This window comes from Cyprinodon tularosa, unplaced genomic scaffold (genome assembly GCF_016077235.1).
Source record: "Cyprinodon tularosa strain WSP-4 unplaced genomic scaffold, ASM1607723v1 ctg84, whole genome shotgun sequence".
NCBI lineage: Eukaryota > Metazoa > Chordata > Actinopteri > Cyprinodontiformes > Cyprinodontidae > Cyprinodon > Cyprinodon tularosa.
Genome location: NW_024039607.1, coordinates 2,032,121 through 2,050,276, shown reverse-complemented (window position 1 = coordinate 2,050,276; position 18,156 = coordinate 2,032,121). Strand labels below are relative to the sequence as shown.

At 40.3% G+C, this 18,156-nt stretch overlaps 1 protein-coding gene across 1 annotated transcript; it reads left to right on the top strand.

Annotated features, from left to right (window-relative positions):
* Positions 1 to 600: 600 nt before the first annotated feature.
* On the top strand, positions 601 to 9,899 carry LOC119774960 (dual specificity protein phosphatase 13-like). The gene is made up of 4 exons (XM_038272796.1): positions 601 to 847; positions 6,791 to 6,976; positions 8,618 to 8,838; positions 9,599 to 9,899. The coding sequence occupies exons 2-4, from the start codon at positions 6,822 to 6,824 to the stop codon at positions 9,787 to 9,789; spliced, it is 567 nt and encodes a 188-aa protein (XP_038128724.1). The 5' UTR covers positions 601 to 847; positions 6,791 to 6,821; the 3' UTR covers positions 9,790 to 9,899.
* Positions 9,900 to 18,156: the final 8,257 nt, after the last annotated feature.

Below are 18,156 nucleotides of genomic sequence, written 5' to 3'. Positions count from 1 at the left end.
CACTGCTGTGCATCAAAAGGCATCAGATCTTTTGACAGTCTAAGGAATCTTCTATAAGCATTTCAGATACACAAAGGATATGAACATGTATCTTGTCTGCTGCAAAGATCTACAGTCTAACCATTTCAAAATGTTCTGTATTACACATTTATTCCTAGAAAGCATTTTCACTCTACAGTCAGAACGTGCCCGTTACAATAAAATACAAATGCAATTTAGATTTTAGATACGCAGATATCACAGAACAATAAATGTTGAAAGGTTTATCTTTTTTTTCAAACTGTCTCTTTCAGTATATAAATGTTTATGTCATAATTCATAAATATGAATAATTGATGAATAAAATAAATGTATGCATTGGTTGCATTATTGTTTTTTGCTTAAGGGCAGAAGTGCATCAGTGTTCTGGAGTTTAGTGCATTACAGTTTTATTTTTTTTATGTAATGACAATTATTAAAGTACGCAAAGCTAAAAAAAAAAAAAAAAAAAAAAAAAAAAAAAAAAAAGAGAGAGATAGAGAGACTAGTCCTGATCAAATTGCCAGTTCTTGATTAAAGCACATGGATGAGAAGCAGATCAGAAAAGTTCAAACAAAGCAGGACAGATCTAATTTTCCTCACTATTAAAAAAAGACGTGTCCTATCTTTGCTTCTGCACTGGCAGCTCAGATAACCTTTAAGGAATGTACAGGATGACGCCAGAATTATTTTGGGCTGTGATTCAGATGTTAAAATTAGCGAAAAAGGTTGCAGGGTAGATTACCAAGGAGAGCAGAGATAGTTGTGCTTTCGACCTAGATGTAGCTCTTGTATAGCGAGACCATGAAAAGCAACGATTTCAGCCAAGGCAAGTGTCTGCTACCAATCTGTTTCTTTCATTTTACTGGAAATATGTGTTAAGAAATAACTAAGTACAGTGTAGTATGTTTCAACTCCAATAGACTTTGTTGTCCAGCTAATGTTTATAATTTGCAAAAAATGTGCAATGATTAACCAGAATAAGGCATATTTCTAAAACAAAAAAACAGCTTACCCCTCAAACATTATACATTTATGAAACTTTCAACCAAAGTTGTATTTTGATATTATAAAAATTATTTTCTTGTCTTTTGATTACAATAATCTATAAATATTCAGTGGCTTAAGATACCTTCCCATAGACTAAGTTTAAATAGTTTATCAACAAAACGGCTCATGTTGGATTGATCTACTATGTCACATTTATTTATTTATTATTATTCATCTGTTTTAAGCCAATCTGAATGGACTTTTTTGGATAATTTAGCTCAAGGTCACAAACTAATCACTGGACAGTATGTGTTCTTCTGATTTAGAGCAAAATTCATGATTCAATCAATTATGGCAAGTCTTTCAGGCCCTAAAGCAGAAACACCATACCATAATACTGCCATCACCATGTTTGATTGTTGATATGTATATGCTGTGTTTTATGCCAGAAGAAACATTTGGAAATGTCAGACTTTTTTAAATAATTTCTTAATCCTACTGTTTAGACAGTAATCTAGACTAATTATAGAATTAAGCCAAAAATGGGCTCAACCAAACCTAGTTTGTGATTTAAAAGGCCATCATAATAATTATTTATGGGCCACATTGGTTTGGATATCCTGGTTACCTTATTAACTGTAATTTTCATAAAAAAATAGTTTTTACATTTACCCAGATTATCTTTGCATGACATTGAAAGTTGTTCTTCAGTATCTCAGAGAAACAAAAGAAATCTGTATAGACCAAATGCACAACTTTAACTATGTGCATAAAGCGATAAAATGTTGATAGACGATACAAAATTTTTTTTAACTTTCCACCTTTTTAGTAATTGTTCACGAATGCAAACTAACCACATCTGAAAGGCTGCAGGAGGCATTGTGATTCTTGAAACCACCAAGAAAAAGGCTAGAGGATGTAAAAAGCAAGCCACTTTTATTTGCCCTACATGTTAACTGCAGGCAGTTTCCCATAGAAAGTATCTTTAATTACACAAAAGTGGAGCAGGGTGGACAGGTTAGCCCGAGGGAGAAAGGTTGTGAAAGCAGAGCTGAAGCTCAACATATGCACCAGGGAAATCAGTTTTCCGGCCCTAAATGTGGGAGGGAGGAAAAAGGCTACACTTCTAGATCAATGAGGAAAAAGAAAAGCCTGTCGGTAATTCTGGGTTTATGTTGTAGAAAGATACACTTTGCTGCCTTCAATACTCACACTTGGTCATCTGTAGCCTCTTCCTGCATGCAACTTTTTTAAGTGACACAGATCAAGTCGCCATGATGTGCACTTCCATATGCCACGGCAGCTTAAAGGAAAGGTCACTGAAATAGATTTGATCACAATGACTCCTCATTGTGAAAAAGCTTTCTGCAAACCCTCTGAACCGCTGCATGTCCCCACTCACTAGAATAACAGCAAATAAAGAGCAGCAATACATGGGTGTCAGTTGTGCAGCCTCAGTCCTAAGCCCACACAAGGATAAACTAATGCTAATGCATACAGCATGTATATTAAAAGTCCTTCTAAAACTTGGAATAAATTGTAAAAGCACAAGTTAGATCCACCCACAGGACATGAAAGACAGTTCACAGGCCTTGAATACAAACATCCCGTTTCTCTGGAGATAAATAAATTCACCATGCACAGCTGAATCATAAATAAAATAAAAAGAGCAGCATAAGTTTACCTTATAATTATGTGATCTTGTGCTCCTGTGCCATTATGGGCTATGTTTAAAAGCTAAATATAAATACTTTGAATGTATGATCTACTTAACAGTCCTTCCTATAATCCCACAAAGAAAAATTATGCACTCATTTTATGTGTTTGATGTGTTTTCGTTAAAGTTATTTAGCATTTAACGTTAAAGCCTACAGTGTGGAAAGCTGTGTAAACATGGGTGTTTTATCAAAGAAGCAATCGAAACTCAGCTCAGCCGTCTCGTGTTGGAGTTTACCCCGGTAGACGAGAGGGTCGCCTCCCTTCGCCTTCGGGTTGAAGGGAGGACTCTGACAGTTGTTTCGGCCTATGGGCCGAACGGCAGTACGGAGTACCAGGCCTTCTTAGCATCCCTGGGGAGGGTGTTAGAAAGCGCCCCTCCCGGGGATTCCATCATTCTGCTGGGAGACTTCAACGCCCACGTGGGAAACGACAGTGACACCTGGAGGGGCGTGATCGGGAGGAACGGGCCCCCAGCTCTGAACCCGAGTGGTGTCTCATTATTGGACTTCTGTGCAAGTCACGGATTGTCCATAATGAACACCATGTTCAGGCATAAGGATGTCCATCGGTGCACTTGGCACCAGGACACCCTAGGCCGAAGGTCAATGATCGACTTTGTAGTCGTATCTTCTGATCTTCGGCCGCATGTCTTGGACACTCGGGTGAAGAGAGGGGCGGAGCTGTCCACCGACCACCACCTGGTGGTGAGTTGGATACGCTGGAAGAGGAGGAAGCCTGAAAGACTCGGCAGGCCCAAACGTGTAGTGAGGGTCTGCTGGGAACGTCTGGTGGAGCCCTCGGTCAGAGACGTGTTCAACTCCCACCTCCGGGAGAGCTTCTCTCAGGTTCCGAGGGAGGTTGGAGACATGGAGTCCGAATGGGCTGTGTTCTCTGCCTCTATTGTCGATGCGGCTGCCCGTAGCTGTGGCCGTAAGGTTTGCGGTGCCTGTCGTGGTGGCAATCCCCGAACCCGGTGGTGGACACCGATAGTAAGGGATGCCGTCAAGCTGAAGAAGGAGTCCTATCAAGCCTGGCTGGCTTGTGGGACTCCTGAAGCAGCAAGCAGGTACCGTGAGGCCAAGCGTGTCGCGGCCCGCGCGGTTGCAGAGGCAAAATCTCGGGCCTGGGAGGAGTTCGGAGAGGCCATGGAAAAAGACTATCGGTTGGCCTCAAAGCGATTCTGGCAAACCGTCCGGCGCCTCCGGAGGGGAAAGCAGTGCTTCACTAACACTGTTTTTAGTGGGTGTGGGGAGCTGCTGACCTTGAAGGAGGATATTGTCGGGCGGTGGAAGGAATACTTTGAGGATCTCCTCAACCCGACAGACATGCCTTCCGTGGGGGAAGAAGAGACGAGGTGCTTGGGGCTGGGTTCGTCCATCACCCAGGCTGAAGTCACCGAGGTAGTCAAAACACTCCACGGTGGCAAGGCTTCGGGGGTGGACGAGATCCGTCCTGAGTATCTCAGAGCTCTGGATGTTGTCGGGCTGTCATGGTTGACACGTCTCTTCAACATCGCGTGGAGGTCGGGGACAGTTCCCCTGGATTGGCAGACTGGGGTGGTGGTTCCCCTCCACAAGAAGGGGGACCGGAGGGTGTGTTCCAACTATCGGGGAATCACACTTCTCAGCCTTCCCGGAAAGGCCTATGCCAGGGTGCTGGAGAGGAGAGTCCGGCTGATTGTCGAACCTCGGCTGCAGGAGGAGCAGTGTGGTTTTCGTCCTGGCCGTGGAACGGTGGACCAGCTCTACACCCTCTGCAGGGTGCTTGAGGGTTCATGGGAGTTTGCCCAACCAGTCCACATGTGTTTTGTGGACTTGGAGAAGGCATTCGACCGTGTCCCTCGTGCTGCCCTGTGGGGGGTGCTCCAGGAGTATGGAGTCGGGGGCCCTTTATTAGGGGCCATCCGTTCTCTGTACAAGCGGAGCAGGAGTCTGGTTCGCATTGCCGGCATTAAGTCGGACCTGTTCCCGGTGCATGTTGGACTCCGACAGGGCTGCCCTCTGTCACCGGTCCTGTTCATAACTTTTATGGACAGGATTTCTAGGTGCAGCCAAGGACCGGAGGGGGTCTGGTTTGGGGAACAGCGGATCTCGTCTCTGCTTTTTGCGGATGACGTAGTTCTGCTGGCTCCCTCCTGCCAAGACCTACAGCGTGCGCTGGGGCGGTTCGCAGCCGAGTGTGAAGCGGCCGGGATGAGAATCAGCTCCTCCAAATCCGAGGCCATGGTTCTCGACCGGAAAAAGGTGGCATGTCCCCTTCGGGTTGGAGGGGAGTCCTTGCCTCAAGTGGAGGAGTTCAAGTATCTTGGGGTCCTGTTCACGAGTGAGGGAAGAATGGAGCGGGAGATCGATGGACGGATCGGTGCGGCTGCTGCAATAATGCGGACGCTGCACCGGTCTGTCCTGGTGAAGAGAGAGCTGAGCGAAAAGGCAAAGCTCTCAATTTACCGGTCGGTCTACGTTCCTACCCTCACCTATGGTCATGAAATTTGGATCATGACCGAAAGAACGAGATCCCGGATACAAGCGGCTGAAATGAGCTTTCTCCGCAGGGTGGCTGGGCTCTCCCTTAGAGATAGGGTGAGGAGCTCGGTCATTCGGGAGAGGCTCAGTGTAGAGCCGGTTCTCCTCCACATCGAGAGGAGTCAGTTGAGGTGGCTCGGACATCTTCTTCGGATGCCCCCTGGACGCCTCCCTCGGGAGGTGTTCCAGGCATGTCCCACCGGGAGGAGGCCCAGGGGACGACCCAGGACACGCTGGAGAGACTATGTCTCTCGGCTGGCCTGGGAGCGCCTAGGGCTTCCCCCAACAGAGCTGGAGGAGGTGTCTGCGGAGAGGGAAGTCTGGGAGTCTCTGCTTAGTCTGCTGCCCCCGCGACCCGGTTCCGGATAAAGCGGGAGACGACGAGACGAGACGACGAGACGAGAGGCAATCGAAACTGTATGAAAAAAAAACAGCTAATAGATATTTATGATTTACTCCTTGCAGTAACTGCAGTAACTGATATTTTATTTTAAGTAAATGCAGTTTGTGTTTAAGATCCTGATTAACAAGAACAGTTTTTCAAAGTTAATAATAAAAAATTTTTGTGCAGTTTAACAGTTTTAATAGAGAGCCAGAATTGCTACACAGCTCGCTGGGACAGGAATATAAAGAACACTTTTTTAATGATAGTTTTACCATTTTCTTCAGTTGCAATGTTTTAGTATGGACTTGCTTTCAATGAATCAATGATCTACTGAATAAGGTTTTTCCAAGCTGTATCTAAAATTTACACAGGCCATATAAAGTATCCATTTGAGACCCAAATTCTTCTCTTTTTTTGTGCTTGAAAAAGTACTAAGAAAAAGCATCCTACCATCACATATCACCATGAAGATGGTGGGTATACAGTGATGCAGTGTCATTTTTTTCCTGTGTTAATAAGTTTTTATGTCTTAAAAATGTTACCTCAGATGTTTTCTGATGTGTAAGCTGGTCTCTATGCTTCTTTTTGCTATCCAAAAATATCCAACAAACCTCAGGAAGCTTCATAAAACATTTGGAAATATGCAGAGATTAAATTAAAACAGATATTTTATTAAATAAAACTAGACTATTTCTATTAAATAAGGGACCTCTGGATTTTATAAAGGGTTTTCACAGTAAAGGGAGCCTAACAGCAATGCCCACTAAACTCTATAGTTAAAAATATATATATTTATTTTCTTTCCGCTTCAGATTTGTGTACTAATTTGTTTTCAACTGTCACATAGAATCTTTAAAAAAAAGAACTAAAGTTTATGGTTTCAGTAGGATAAAATCAGTAAACTTAAATGATTATCGGAGGTTGTAGGCACCTATTTTTTTTCCCTTACGTTGTAGTTGTTAAACATATTTTAGCAGGTTACCCTTTGTAGATCTAGAGTCAAAAGAAAAATGTTAATAAATTCATGGGTAAGCTCCCTTTAAGAGCCTCCAGACATCATGGTTATTTGGTCCTTTATTCCTATCAGGTCTTATCCTTGCATGGATCAGCCGTCATTGTTGTACAAAGATTATTACTGATTTATTCTTGGCTTTAGAGTAAAGGCAGAGCAAGGATAACATCAATATATGCCCAAAGGCGTCAACAACATGGCAAGCTCTGATATCCAAGTGAGCCGGTATGAGACCCCAACAGCTTCTGAACTGCACAGACTGATGTGGACAAAGAAAGGGAGCAACAACCATATGGACGAAATTTACCCCGGGATCTATATTGGAGACATGTGAGAACTGATCCCCTGTTAGTATTTTAAAATACTCACCAGTGGTGTAACCAAGCATCTAGCTCAAAAGTAAAGATTTTGATATTTGGTTCATGGTTCAGGATAGAATGCCCGTCACACTGAAAACTGAAACACATAAAAAACAGTTAATAAATTAATGATAGTTTCCCTTCTATTTATTTTTTGTCATACAATTGCATTTTTTGCATAAGATTTAGTTGCAAACACAGCCTTTACTTGTAGTGTTCTGGCAGAAAAGACAGAAGTGGTCAAAATGCAGCAAAAATCCTGAAATTGGAAGTCAAAGCCCAGTGAGCTGTGCCAAGGACTACACGCTTGGTCTCTCACTAAATGTAGCCAAAATGCTGCCACACCAATAAGTTATAAGCTGTAAAAGCCTTTTTAATGTTTTTTTTGTGATAAAGTGTTGTCAACCAGTCAAAAGAGAAGCCTTTTATGCCAAAACTATCTGGCTGTGTTTTACTAGGATGAGTGCTTGTGATAAAAACTGTTTTCCATAACTTCATATCTGGCAGCTTTTAAATAGACCTTGTGATATTTGGATTATTACTCTGATGTGCATTGGATTCGTACACACAGTTTTCCCCTAATGTCAGTAAGGAATTCAGTCACATCCCAAAGAACCACATTTTACAAATAATTGTGTTTTACTCAAAAGAGCTGAAATTACAAAGCGTCCCATCATTAATCCTTCATAAGTCTACAGCTGTTCATTTTTTACAATGCCTAAACTAAAAAGTCTAAAAAGACACCTCAACATAAAACCCCTCAAAGTAGTTAAGACTGTTCAACATAGAAAATTCTCTACCATGTATGGGGATCAATTGCAGCGAGGCTGTTGATTTATTAGAATTTACACGTGTCAACAGATATTTTGTGATCATAGAACAAAGTTAAAAAACACTGACACATTTTAAGCTAAGGAACCCAGCAGTTACCTTGTTGGTCTGGCTGTCGATCACTGCTTTCTGGCTGACATGTGACTTTAACCATTTAGAGTCCTTTTCCTTCAGCTTTAAATTTGTCTTTTACATAAAGATTCAGTTAGCAATATTACAATATTATCATTCATGGAGATAGATGTTTCTAATAGACAGATTTTTCTGATGGTTGAAGTGGAATCCATCCTCACAACCACTTTCTATTTTAGCAGAGCCAGTTTTGCTGTACAGATTATCTTTGTGGCAAATGGGATTTTTTTTTTCTTCTTCTTTTTTTTTTTTACTTTATTTACCATTTATTACCAAGAGACCACACATCTGTTTGTCATTTTGATTATTGAAAAGGTTACTTTGAAGACTTTGTGGTATTAAAAAGTGTGTTTTAAATTATTTTTTTACTCTGAAAAAAGATGGAGGGCCGTTATAAATTCCAACTTTTAAGATTTTTTGGTTTTCTAGAGGTTTATGTATTTGAAACATTTATTTATAACAAGAAGCTGGACCTTGTTTTTTCCATTTAAGAAAACTGCAGAGAGAATATTTATCATATTTATGAAAAAAATAAGAAAACAATTTACTGATTTATATATATATATATATATATATATATATATATATATATATATATATATATATATATATATATATATATATATTTATATTTTTTTCTTTGCTTAAGGTATGCAGCTAAAGACAAGAAGACACTCCAGGCTCACCACATCACTCATGTGCTAAACGCTGCTGATGGAAAATTCAATGTCAATACAGGACCCAGTTTTTACAGGGACACCACCATCACTTATTATGGAGTGGAAGCTTTTGACATGTCGTCCTTTGACTTGAGTCCCTTCTTTTACCCAGCGGCCAATTTTATTAAGAATGCTCTAAGTCTGCCAACAGGTGAGAAAGCTCTCACGGTGCTGTTTGCGTTTCTCATCACCATCAACACATTAAATTAAGGAAGACGAAGCAGATTGTTGAAACATTTGTCAGGCAGTTACTTTCACAGCAACCCCCACTTGTATTACTCATTAAAATGCAAATCAAACACTAAACATAATATCAAGCTAATATCTTCCCCCACGGTAATCTTCTCATGGGCTCAGACCTTTGTCGGGGAAATTAGTTTTAAATGGATTGCCCTGGTAATTTGTAAGCTAGACTTTTATTGGACATGGAAATTACACAATTATGTTTGTGGCTTCTGTCTGCATGGCCTGTTATGCAAAGTGAAGTCGGTATCTGACATGACAGTAATAAGATGAGGCCTCCTTCTTCACATGCCGGCTGATCGGGGGCTCCAGAGTGTGGCGGGCCTTGCAGTAATCCCCGGCAGAAATACACAGCAGCCAAGACAGTTCAATTACTCGCTCCTCTGCTCCCTAATCCTCAGGCCCGATAAGAAACCAGGGATTAACGTGTGCAGAAACATTCGTAGTAACATTGTTGTAAACTTTAAGTCTGGCGTTAGGAGTGCTCTCTTTTCTGTGATGCTCATGGTTTTTAATCCACAGAGGAATAACAAATTGGACATTTAGAGTAATGTCTGGAGCAATAATCCCTTGATTGCAAAGTTGTAAATACGGAAATAAATGTTGAAGGGGATGCCAGAATTACAACATGATCTACTGGACGTGTTTTTGTTTTTAATGGTCTGCAGGCAAGGTTATTGTCCACTGCGCAATGGGGCTGAGCCGCTCCTCTTCCTTGGTTCTGGCATACCTGATGATACACAAGAACATGACTCTGGTGGACGCCATCAAAGCAGTCAGCGCCAACAGGAATGTTTCACCCAATGAGGGATTCCTGGAGCAGCTCCGAAGTCTGGACAAAAAGCTGCACTGCCATTAACCAGCTGCAGCATCAACAAGTTGAAGTAATTACGCTTAATTATATGATTGCCTCCTGCTAATATCTATGTTTAAATCTGTTATTATAATAAATATATTCTGTTAATTGTTTTTCCAGTTTTTTTCTTTCTTACATAACCTTTGTATTTATTTGTCGCAAATAAAAGCTTAAATGAAGTTTGAAAAACAATTACTGAAACTCAAGCCCTATAACTGAAAATGTGGCTTGTAGACCAGAAAATACTTTTTCAATAGTATATAACAAAACTAAAATGACTACAAATTAAAAGATTAGTCATTAGATGGTTGACAGTGCCCATGAATAATGCTTCCTCTATGCTAGGACAGTATACTATCTACTGTAAATAATGTGCAAACTAATATCACAAAAAAATAGCAACATGTTATTACCTAGAAGATAAAGCTATAGCAGCCTAAGCATGTAGCCAACCAAAGCATGTTTGCAAAAATATTAAAAGCCTGAGTCAGTTTATTTTATACTTGAAGACTCTTTATCAGTTCTAATTTTAAAAAGTGGTCATTAAAGGGCATTTTTCTCTCATTTTTTGTTGCCATAAATCCTAAAATTATTGACAGTGCTAGCATCAATAATTCACAACAGGTATACAATTTCAGTAGTAGGTAAGTTCATTTCAAAACATGTTATCTTAAAGACCAAAGATTTCTAGAGGCAGGACTTAATAAATTGCATAAAACATAAATGCAGTGATGACACATGGCTACTTCGTTGCATACCCTTCAAACCTGTCTTATGCCGGGCATACACTGTAGGATTTTTTTGTCCTTTTCGGACCGACTTTCCAGTCGTGCAAGAATTTTTCGATCGGGCCGACTTTCAGCCTGATCGTGAGTCAAGTAGCGTACAGGGGGTAACGAGGGCCGATCAGTCTCTCACAACCCCCTCCCGTCAGGAATCGTGAGGTTTGGAGAAAATCAAACATGTTTAAAATTCAGTCGCTCAGTGCACGTGCACCAACAAGGATTCTTCTTCTTCTTGATCTCAGATGAAAACACAGAAGCATGGCGGGGGGTGCGAGTGAAATGGAGTTTTCTGTAAAATTGACAGACCATAGTAGCCACGTTTGCTCAGTCATGTCTTTATCTAAATACGTCGTCGGCCTTTTATAGGGCTTTTTAGGGCACATAAAATCGCACAAATTGCCAACGAGCGCATTTCACTCTAGTGAGATTCATATTTCTCTTCTACTCGACGAGTCCCAACTAGCGCCATCTCACTGCGGAGCTGAGTCCGACGTGGTTTTTAGATGTGCAGTGTGAGCAGGTAGATCGCATCAGAGCATCGGGCAACACATGCATGGTGAGCCGTGAACTCACCCTGTACGGCAAAACCCTGCAGTTTCGTCGTACATTGTGAGCTGTAGCTGCGTGCAACAATTGAAAAAAATCGCACAGAGTCTGCTAGACTTTAAAGAAACAAAGGAGTCTTACACAACAAAAGAGAATGTGAGCAGTGGGTCACAGCTGGTAAACATAAATTTGATGATACAAACATCGGATTACAGTACAACTTAAATCGCCGGTACACTGGCATGCAGCGATACTAACATAGCAGACAGAGTAATCCCAGTGATGAGTGCTTTGTCAGCTCTCCCTCTTATGTGACGTTCACACCAGACGTGCTATGAGCAGCAGAAGCAGCCAGCTTACATGAAAGGTCTATGGATGATATACATCAAGGTGCATAAGAAGGTTATGCAGCACATCTGGAGGTATGTTGTCCTCAAAAAACGGAAGAAGACATGGCTGACAGACTGCTAAAGGGCACAAATTGCAGGGCAAACAGTCAAAAGAATGAAAGTGACTGATTACAGATAAGCAGAGATGGCAAAAGTACTCACTTTCCGTACTTGAGTAAAAGTACAGATACTTATGTTAAAAAATACTCTGGTAAAAGTGGAAGTACTGATTAAACTTCTTTACTCAAGTAAAAGTAACAAAGTACAGGCTTGTAAATTTACTTAAAGTATAAAAGTAAAAGTAGAAACCACTTTTTTCATGCCATTGCCTACATTTTAAATGGATGTCTGCCAATAGGACTAGATCTCCGTTGTGTTCATTTTCAATCATCTCGTCGTCCATGCTACTATGCTAACGCCACCGCCACCAAGCTGCAATGATTTGCCGCCAATGAATACCGCCGAATCTGTCGATTCATCTTGTAGTGGTGCATCAAATGCAGCGTAGATTCCCATCCAATTAGATTGAATTTGGTATTGATGACGTGAAAAATTATAACGGTAACTCCATTGAAATGGTTCAAAACTAAAGTAACGAGCCAATTTTTTTAAATGTAAGGAGTAGAAAGTACAGATATTTGTGTAAAAATGTAAGGAGTAGAAGTAAAAAGTCGCCATAAAAATAAGTAGTAAAGTAAAGTAAAAATATCAGAAAAATCTACTTGAGTACAGTAACGAAGTATTTGTACTTCGTTACTTCCCATCTCTGCAGATAAGTAATCAAATTACAAAGTAATCAAATTTAGCTTCTTTCATTCCACCTCACGATTAAAGGTACAGTGTGTAATAATAAAAGAGATTTACAGGCAGAAATATAATATGATCCATATGTATGTTCTTTATTATCAATTAACTAAAGTCTCAATCTTTATGTTTGCCTCTCCTTAGAAATTTTTACATATAATTACACAGGAGCTGGTTCCCTTTGGTGGAGGCAGACATCTTTGCACCATGGCAATGCAGAGCTGACTATAGAGACAAACAATTTGACTGAGGCAGGTTAAGTTGCATTCAGACCGGACTCGGTTTGTCAGTTATTACACCTGACCTTTGCTATTCATTTACCTTTTAGTCTTGCCAACTATGTGTTTGGCATATATTTTTTCCTAATTTTTATGTTGCTCCAAGGACCACATCCAGGTAGACCAGCCTCTGAAATCAAACTCACTCATTGCTTTCCTGAAACACCAGCTGTTGCACAGTGGTGTCAAAAGTACACACATTTGTTACTTAAGTAGAAGTATAGATACTGCAGTTTAAAAACACTTGTAGTAAACAAAAAGTTGTAGTATCAGCTTGACCTCTTTAAGGCCAATTTATACTTCTGACGCATAGCCTCTGCAACCATCAAATCTTTCTCTGTGCACGACCACACGCCCCGCGCAGAAGCTCGGCAACCGTCGTCATGCACCTCAAAACAATCCTGACTACACGTCGGACGGTCGCAAACCCACACAGACCTCAAGCGGAAGTGCGCAGACAAAAAGCAGCTGTGGTTGGTCCTTGGTATTGCTTTCTGCCTGTCTGTGGTCGTCCTTCTCGATTCAGTGCCTGCATTTTTAAAAACCGAGGAGTAATAACAACAATAGATAACCCCGATGAAAGGTTGATCGAGGAGGTTCGGAAGTACAACTACTTCTACGATGCCTCAGACATGTTGTTTTGAAAAATAAACAATCCCGCTAGCACCCCCGAAGAAGTTCTCATGACCATCCGGCAAAGTTCTCGAATAGGCCCCCCCTAGCGCTTTGGCAGGGACCGACGTTGCAGATAGCCTCGTGAGACCATCCTGATCTCGCGAGCTTTCAAGATTTCACTCGCTAATCAGTCTGGAGACTCTCCGTTGAAGAAAATTTGGAGCCATTCACCAAACGAACATCCAATCAGCGTTGGCTTTGAGGCAGGTTGAGGTGTGACACAACGAGAAGTGCGACAGTTCAGTCTAAAGAACATAGCGGCTTCAGCCGATGAAACTAGCGTTAGCGTGGCTATCAAGCAAGTTTTATCGGAATTACAGAGCATTTCTTCACTAAAGAAGAGCAAAACACTGCTCTGGAGGCTTTTCTCAGAGAAAAATATGTTTTTGCTCTTCTCCCGACTGGTTTCGGCAAGAGTAGCCTGGCTGTTAGTACGTCATATGCTTTGTTGATCTGATTGGTTTATTTGGCCCGTCTATCAGCAACATAGGCCAATCAGCTAACCAGTATTTTCGCCCCTTCCCAAAATTATTTCAACGGAAGGTTTCCAGATGGATATGCAGAGCAATTCCATCTGGCGGAGTCAGGTTACGTTGCAGAAGCATACCAGCAAAACTGGCTCGTAACCAGACGCAAGCGTCATTTTATGTATGCGGTTGCAGAAGTATATTACACCCTTTATTCAAGGAAAAGTCAAAAAGTATGTGCTCCAAAAACTAATTATAAAAGTATAAAGCAGCCTTAAAAAAAAAAAAAAAAAAAAACAACAGCCAGTGCCACTATTTTAATTGAAAGCTCAATTTTTCGACTATTTCGAAAAATTCTTTGAGATAGAGCCAAGGATGAGGGAGGTCTTGTTGGTCTCCGTCTCCCGATACACTCTGGCCTGTGTCCGACCTTTCACACATTTCAACATCTTTTTCTGAATCCTGCAAGCTCCTGCTTGCTTCTGATGATTTCCTTTGGTGACAGCATAAATTTGACGAATAGCTAACCAATGAGTGTTTGCGTTATATGACTCATCCAATTACACTAGTTTTCATTAGATGTGGATGGCGCCAATGATCTGCATTGGATGGCGCTCATGACGTGAAATAAATATTTATAAATATTAAACCGAAGCCAAGAGTAACGAGTAACGTTAGTTTTAAAAATGGAAGGAATAGAAAGTACAGATACTTGTGTGAAAATGTAATGAGTAGAAGTCAGAAGTAGGAAGAAAAATAAGTAATGGAGTAAAGTATAGATACCTAAAAAGTGTACTTAAGTACAGTAACAAAGTATTTGTACTTCGTTACTTGACACTTCTGCTGTTGCCATATTTCATTTGCCGGTTGCTGTAGTGTGCGTGGCACGCAGAAAATAACCCCGTTAGGAGGAGGGATTTATGATGCATTCTGTGGAAAAATAAAACTCAGTGATATAGATGCAGAAGGCTTAATGTCATCATGCAAATTTGTACTCGATTGTTGCGATAGAGTTATTTTTAACTATTGGGATGGGGAAACTCAAGATACATTGCATATATTCGATATATCCCCCACCCCAATCCCAAGTACATTGACAGGTATAAAAATTAGGAGATTTAAAAAAAAGTATCATGAATTGACCACTATTATAATAAAGGAGGACGCAGATAAAAGCGTTTTTGTTTTTAATCAAGATGGAAGACAGAGAACATAATGCCAACAAAGGATAAATTGGAGAATGCTCTTAACATGTTTGTTAGCGACTTTAAAAAAAGCTATTTTACTTTAGCCCCAGAAGGACTGTTTTCTTTTCGGTGTACAGACATCGACCAACTGATGCCTTCTCCAATCCCGCTCTGCTGCTCAGTCTGTCCACTGATCCTCAGCAGTTGTCCTTTCGACTCCAGCAGTTAGCCTCTAGAGTCTAGCCTTGGCCTGCCACGTTCTCTTCCTACTCTGTCTCCCTGATGGGCTCCCCCGATGTTACCCTGTCTTCCTCATGGTAGGCCACAGTCCCTCTTCCCCACCTTCAGCCCTCACTCCGCCAGTAAACGTATCCGATTTTCTGCCGTTCTGCATCAATCCTCCGCAGTTAGCCTCAATAGCTTGCCTAGGCTAGCTGTAGCTTCTCTTGAGCCTTAAGCACTGTCACTACTCGATCCGTCCTGGAAGCACGATCCGTTCTGCGCATGCGCAAATAGATATACATCCAGGTGTCCACAAATAACGTAATTATGGTACTAAAACTACTTATTTCTATCCTTAACTCACTAAAGGATAGTAATATATATCTGTAAAAAATATTTTATGACTTTTGTGAGACAATGTTTATATTTTACATTTATATGATGATTAAACCATGTTTATCTGCATTTTAACGGTTTCTTTCTTTAGATTACACACTATATAGCATAAGGTTAAAACAAAATAGAAAACATAAAGCTCAAAAACACTATATATATATGTTTAAATCCAAAGCCAAAAAAGTTAGTGACCGGAAGTAGCGTAGGATCTCAATTCCGATGCAGATCTGGCAGAGAGGAGAGATAAAACAGGATTTTAGGATTTTTAAGGCATCTTTTTTGTCAGGATATACATTACTAACCTTTAACACATTATATTTTAATACGTTTACTATTTTTGAGTAAGGAAAACATCATCTAGGTATTTTTAACAAAAATAAAATCGAGGACCACCCAGATGTACATCTGGATGCACAGGCGCAAATGAGCTGATGGTGCATGCGCAGAATGGATCGTGCTTTTGGGACAGATCGGGTAGTGACAAGCACTGTCACAGGCTTCTCAAATCTATAGCTGCTTCTACCGCTGCGGTTCCTTAGCACCACGCAACAAGCACCGGAGTTGGAACAGAATATAAATATGCTTTATTTTCCCACAATTGGATGTGGAAGCGGTAAAGAAAAGAAAAATGTAAAAGCTACACTTCACAGCACGAACATCTTAGAAAGAAAAACAAAAAGTGTGGTTGTTAAGTTCAGAGATAAAATGAGAAATGTTCAGGTTATAAAATAAGAAAATAAGAAAAAAGGAGCAAAGGTCACAAAAACGATCAAACTTTTATCCTTAAAAAAGGATATCTTCTTGTCTTTTAATCAAATATGAGGGCTAAAATGTTTTAGATTTTTTGAAGGAGTTAGATATACACATCAGCTTTGTTTGTAAATTAAAACATGAAACCATGGAGTAAAAATGTGTTTCCTTTTAACTGTGGAGCATATTTCCTTATCCACTTTTTGAGATCTTAGTTTAAAAGGGCTAAATCTCTAATGACAAAGGTGTCAAAACCTGAGGCCCAACTGGGTTGCTTTGAAGGCTGAAGGGACTTTCCCTATCATGTTTGGAAACATGAGAACAGCAATAGCTATTCTTCTGTTAGGGTCAAAGGATCAGAACCAAATTCTACCCTGTGACCTATGAGACTGTCCAACTAACCTACAGAAGCAGACTCTACTGAAATTTTTTCAGAATTTAATTGTGAAGATATGTTTTTTTATATTTAACTTCTAAAAAATCTTTAAAAACAATTAAATAATGGACACATAAATGAGTGAATCTTTCACACACTTGAATTAACTAGCTACTAAAGTTGCATTAGGTTCAAACCTAATGCAACTTTAGTAGCTAGTTAATTTAGGGTCTCTTTGATATTGTTTGCTAAATGGTTCATATGACCAAGCATGCTTCATTTAGTTGGTAACATTCTGCCTGGATTTGCGATAAAGAAACCTGTTTTTGTTTTCTTGTTGTTTCAAATTTTCAACAAAGTTTAATTGAGTGAATAATGCAAAGGAAGAGGAGCTATTAAACATATAAAAAAAACTGCCACAACGCCTCCCAGCACAGAACCAAAAGCACATAAACTGGAGTGGTACTATAACAAAGAGGGTATATATACTTAGAGAAGTGATTAGTGGGATTGGAATCAGATGAGATTAACTGGATGAGTGGAAGCAGCTGAGAGAGGAGCAGGAAAGTGACACTCTCAGAAGACCTAAGGACTGAAAGCTATGGCTGAACACAATAATCACAATATAAATAAACTCAGAAACCATGGATAATAGTAGACTTAATACAAAAAAAAAAACATTACTCATTCAAACCCTCGAAAGGATTTGCAGAAATTATTTTGCACATTAGCCCAAAGCAGGGCATAATTATATAAAAAAAAAATTAAATACTGATTATTTCAAAGCACAAAATCCACGGTTCGGTTCGGTTTACGGTTTCGTGGTCACAGTTTTCGGTTTGGTTCGGTATATGTTTATTGTTACACCGAAGAATACAAAAATTTATAAAAATTATAAAAATTTATGAAATTTTTTTTTTTAATGAAACTAATGAAAACAATTTTTAAAAATTAATGAATTGTAATTATTTTTAATGATCCGCAGAAACCATGGATCATTTCCGCATGTTTTGCTGCTTTGAATTTAATCATCTAGCGCATGCCCTCTACGATCTACAAGGAACTCAGAGCGGAGCGGATGGGAGCCACAGTGGAGGCTGTAGGCTTTGCTTTGTGCAGGCGGTCTGGAGCGCAGCGCTGATGGAGTATGTGGGATTTCGGGGTTAGCATGACATGTTGGTCATATTGCTGTTAGCATAAACAAAACGTGTTGCAAAATGCTTGCACACTGTTGCACTTTTATCCACAACTTTCTTTTTGCCGTCATCGTAGGTCACTCTAAATGCAAAGTGGTCCCATACAGCAGACCTATAAAGTGGTGCTGGCGCGTCTTCCAACGCCTGTTCTTTCCCACTCGCCATACCCACACAATTCTCCACAACAACTGATTTTTTTCCCTGCTACACCCGGCTACGCTGCTTCGCTTCTTCTTCTTCTTGTTTACTACTGGTGGTTGGCTTTGGTCGCAGTACCGCCACCTTCTGCTCTGTAGTGT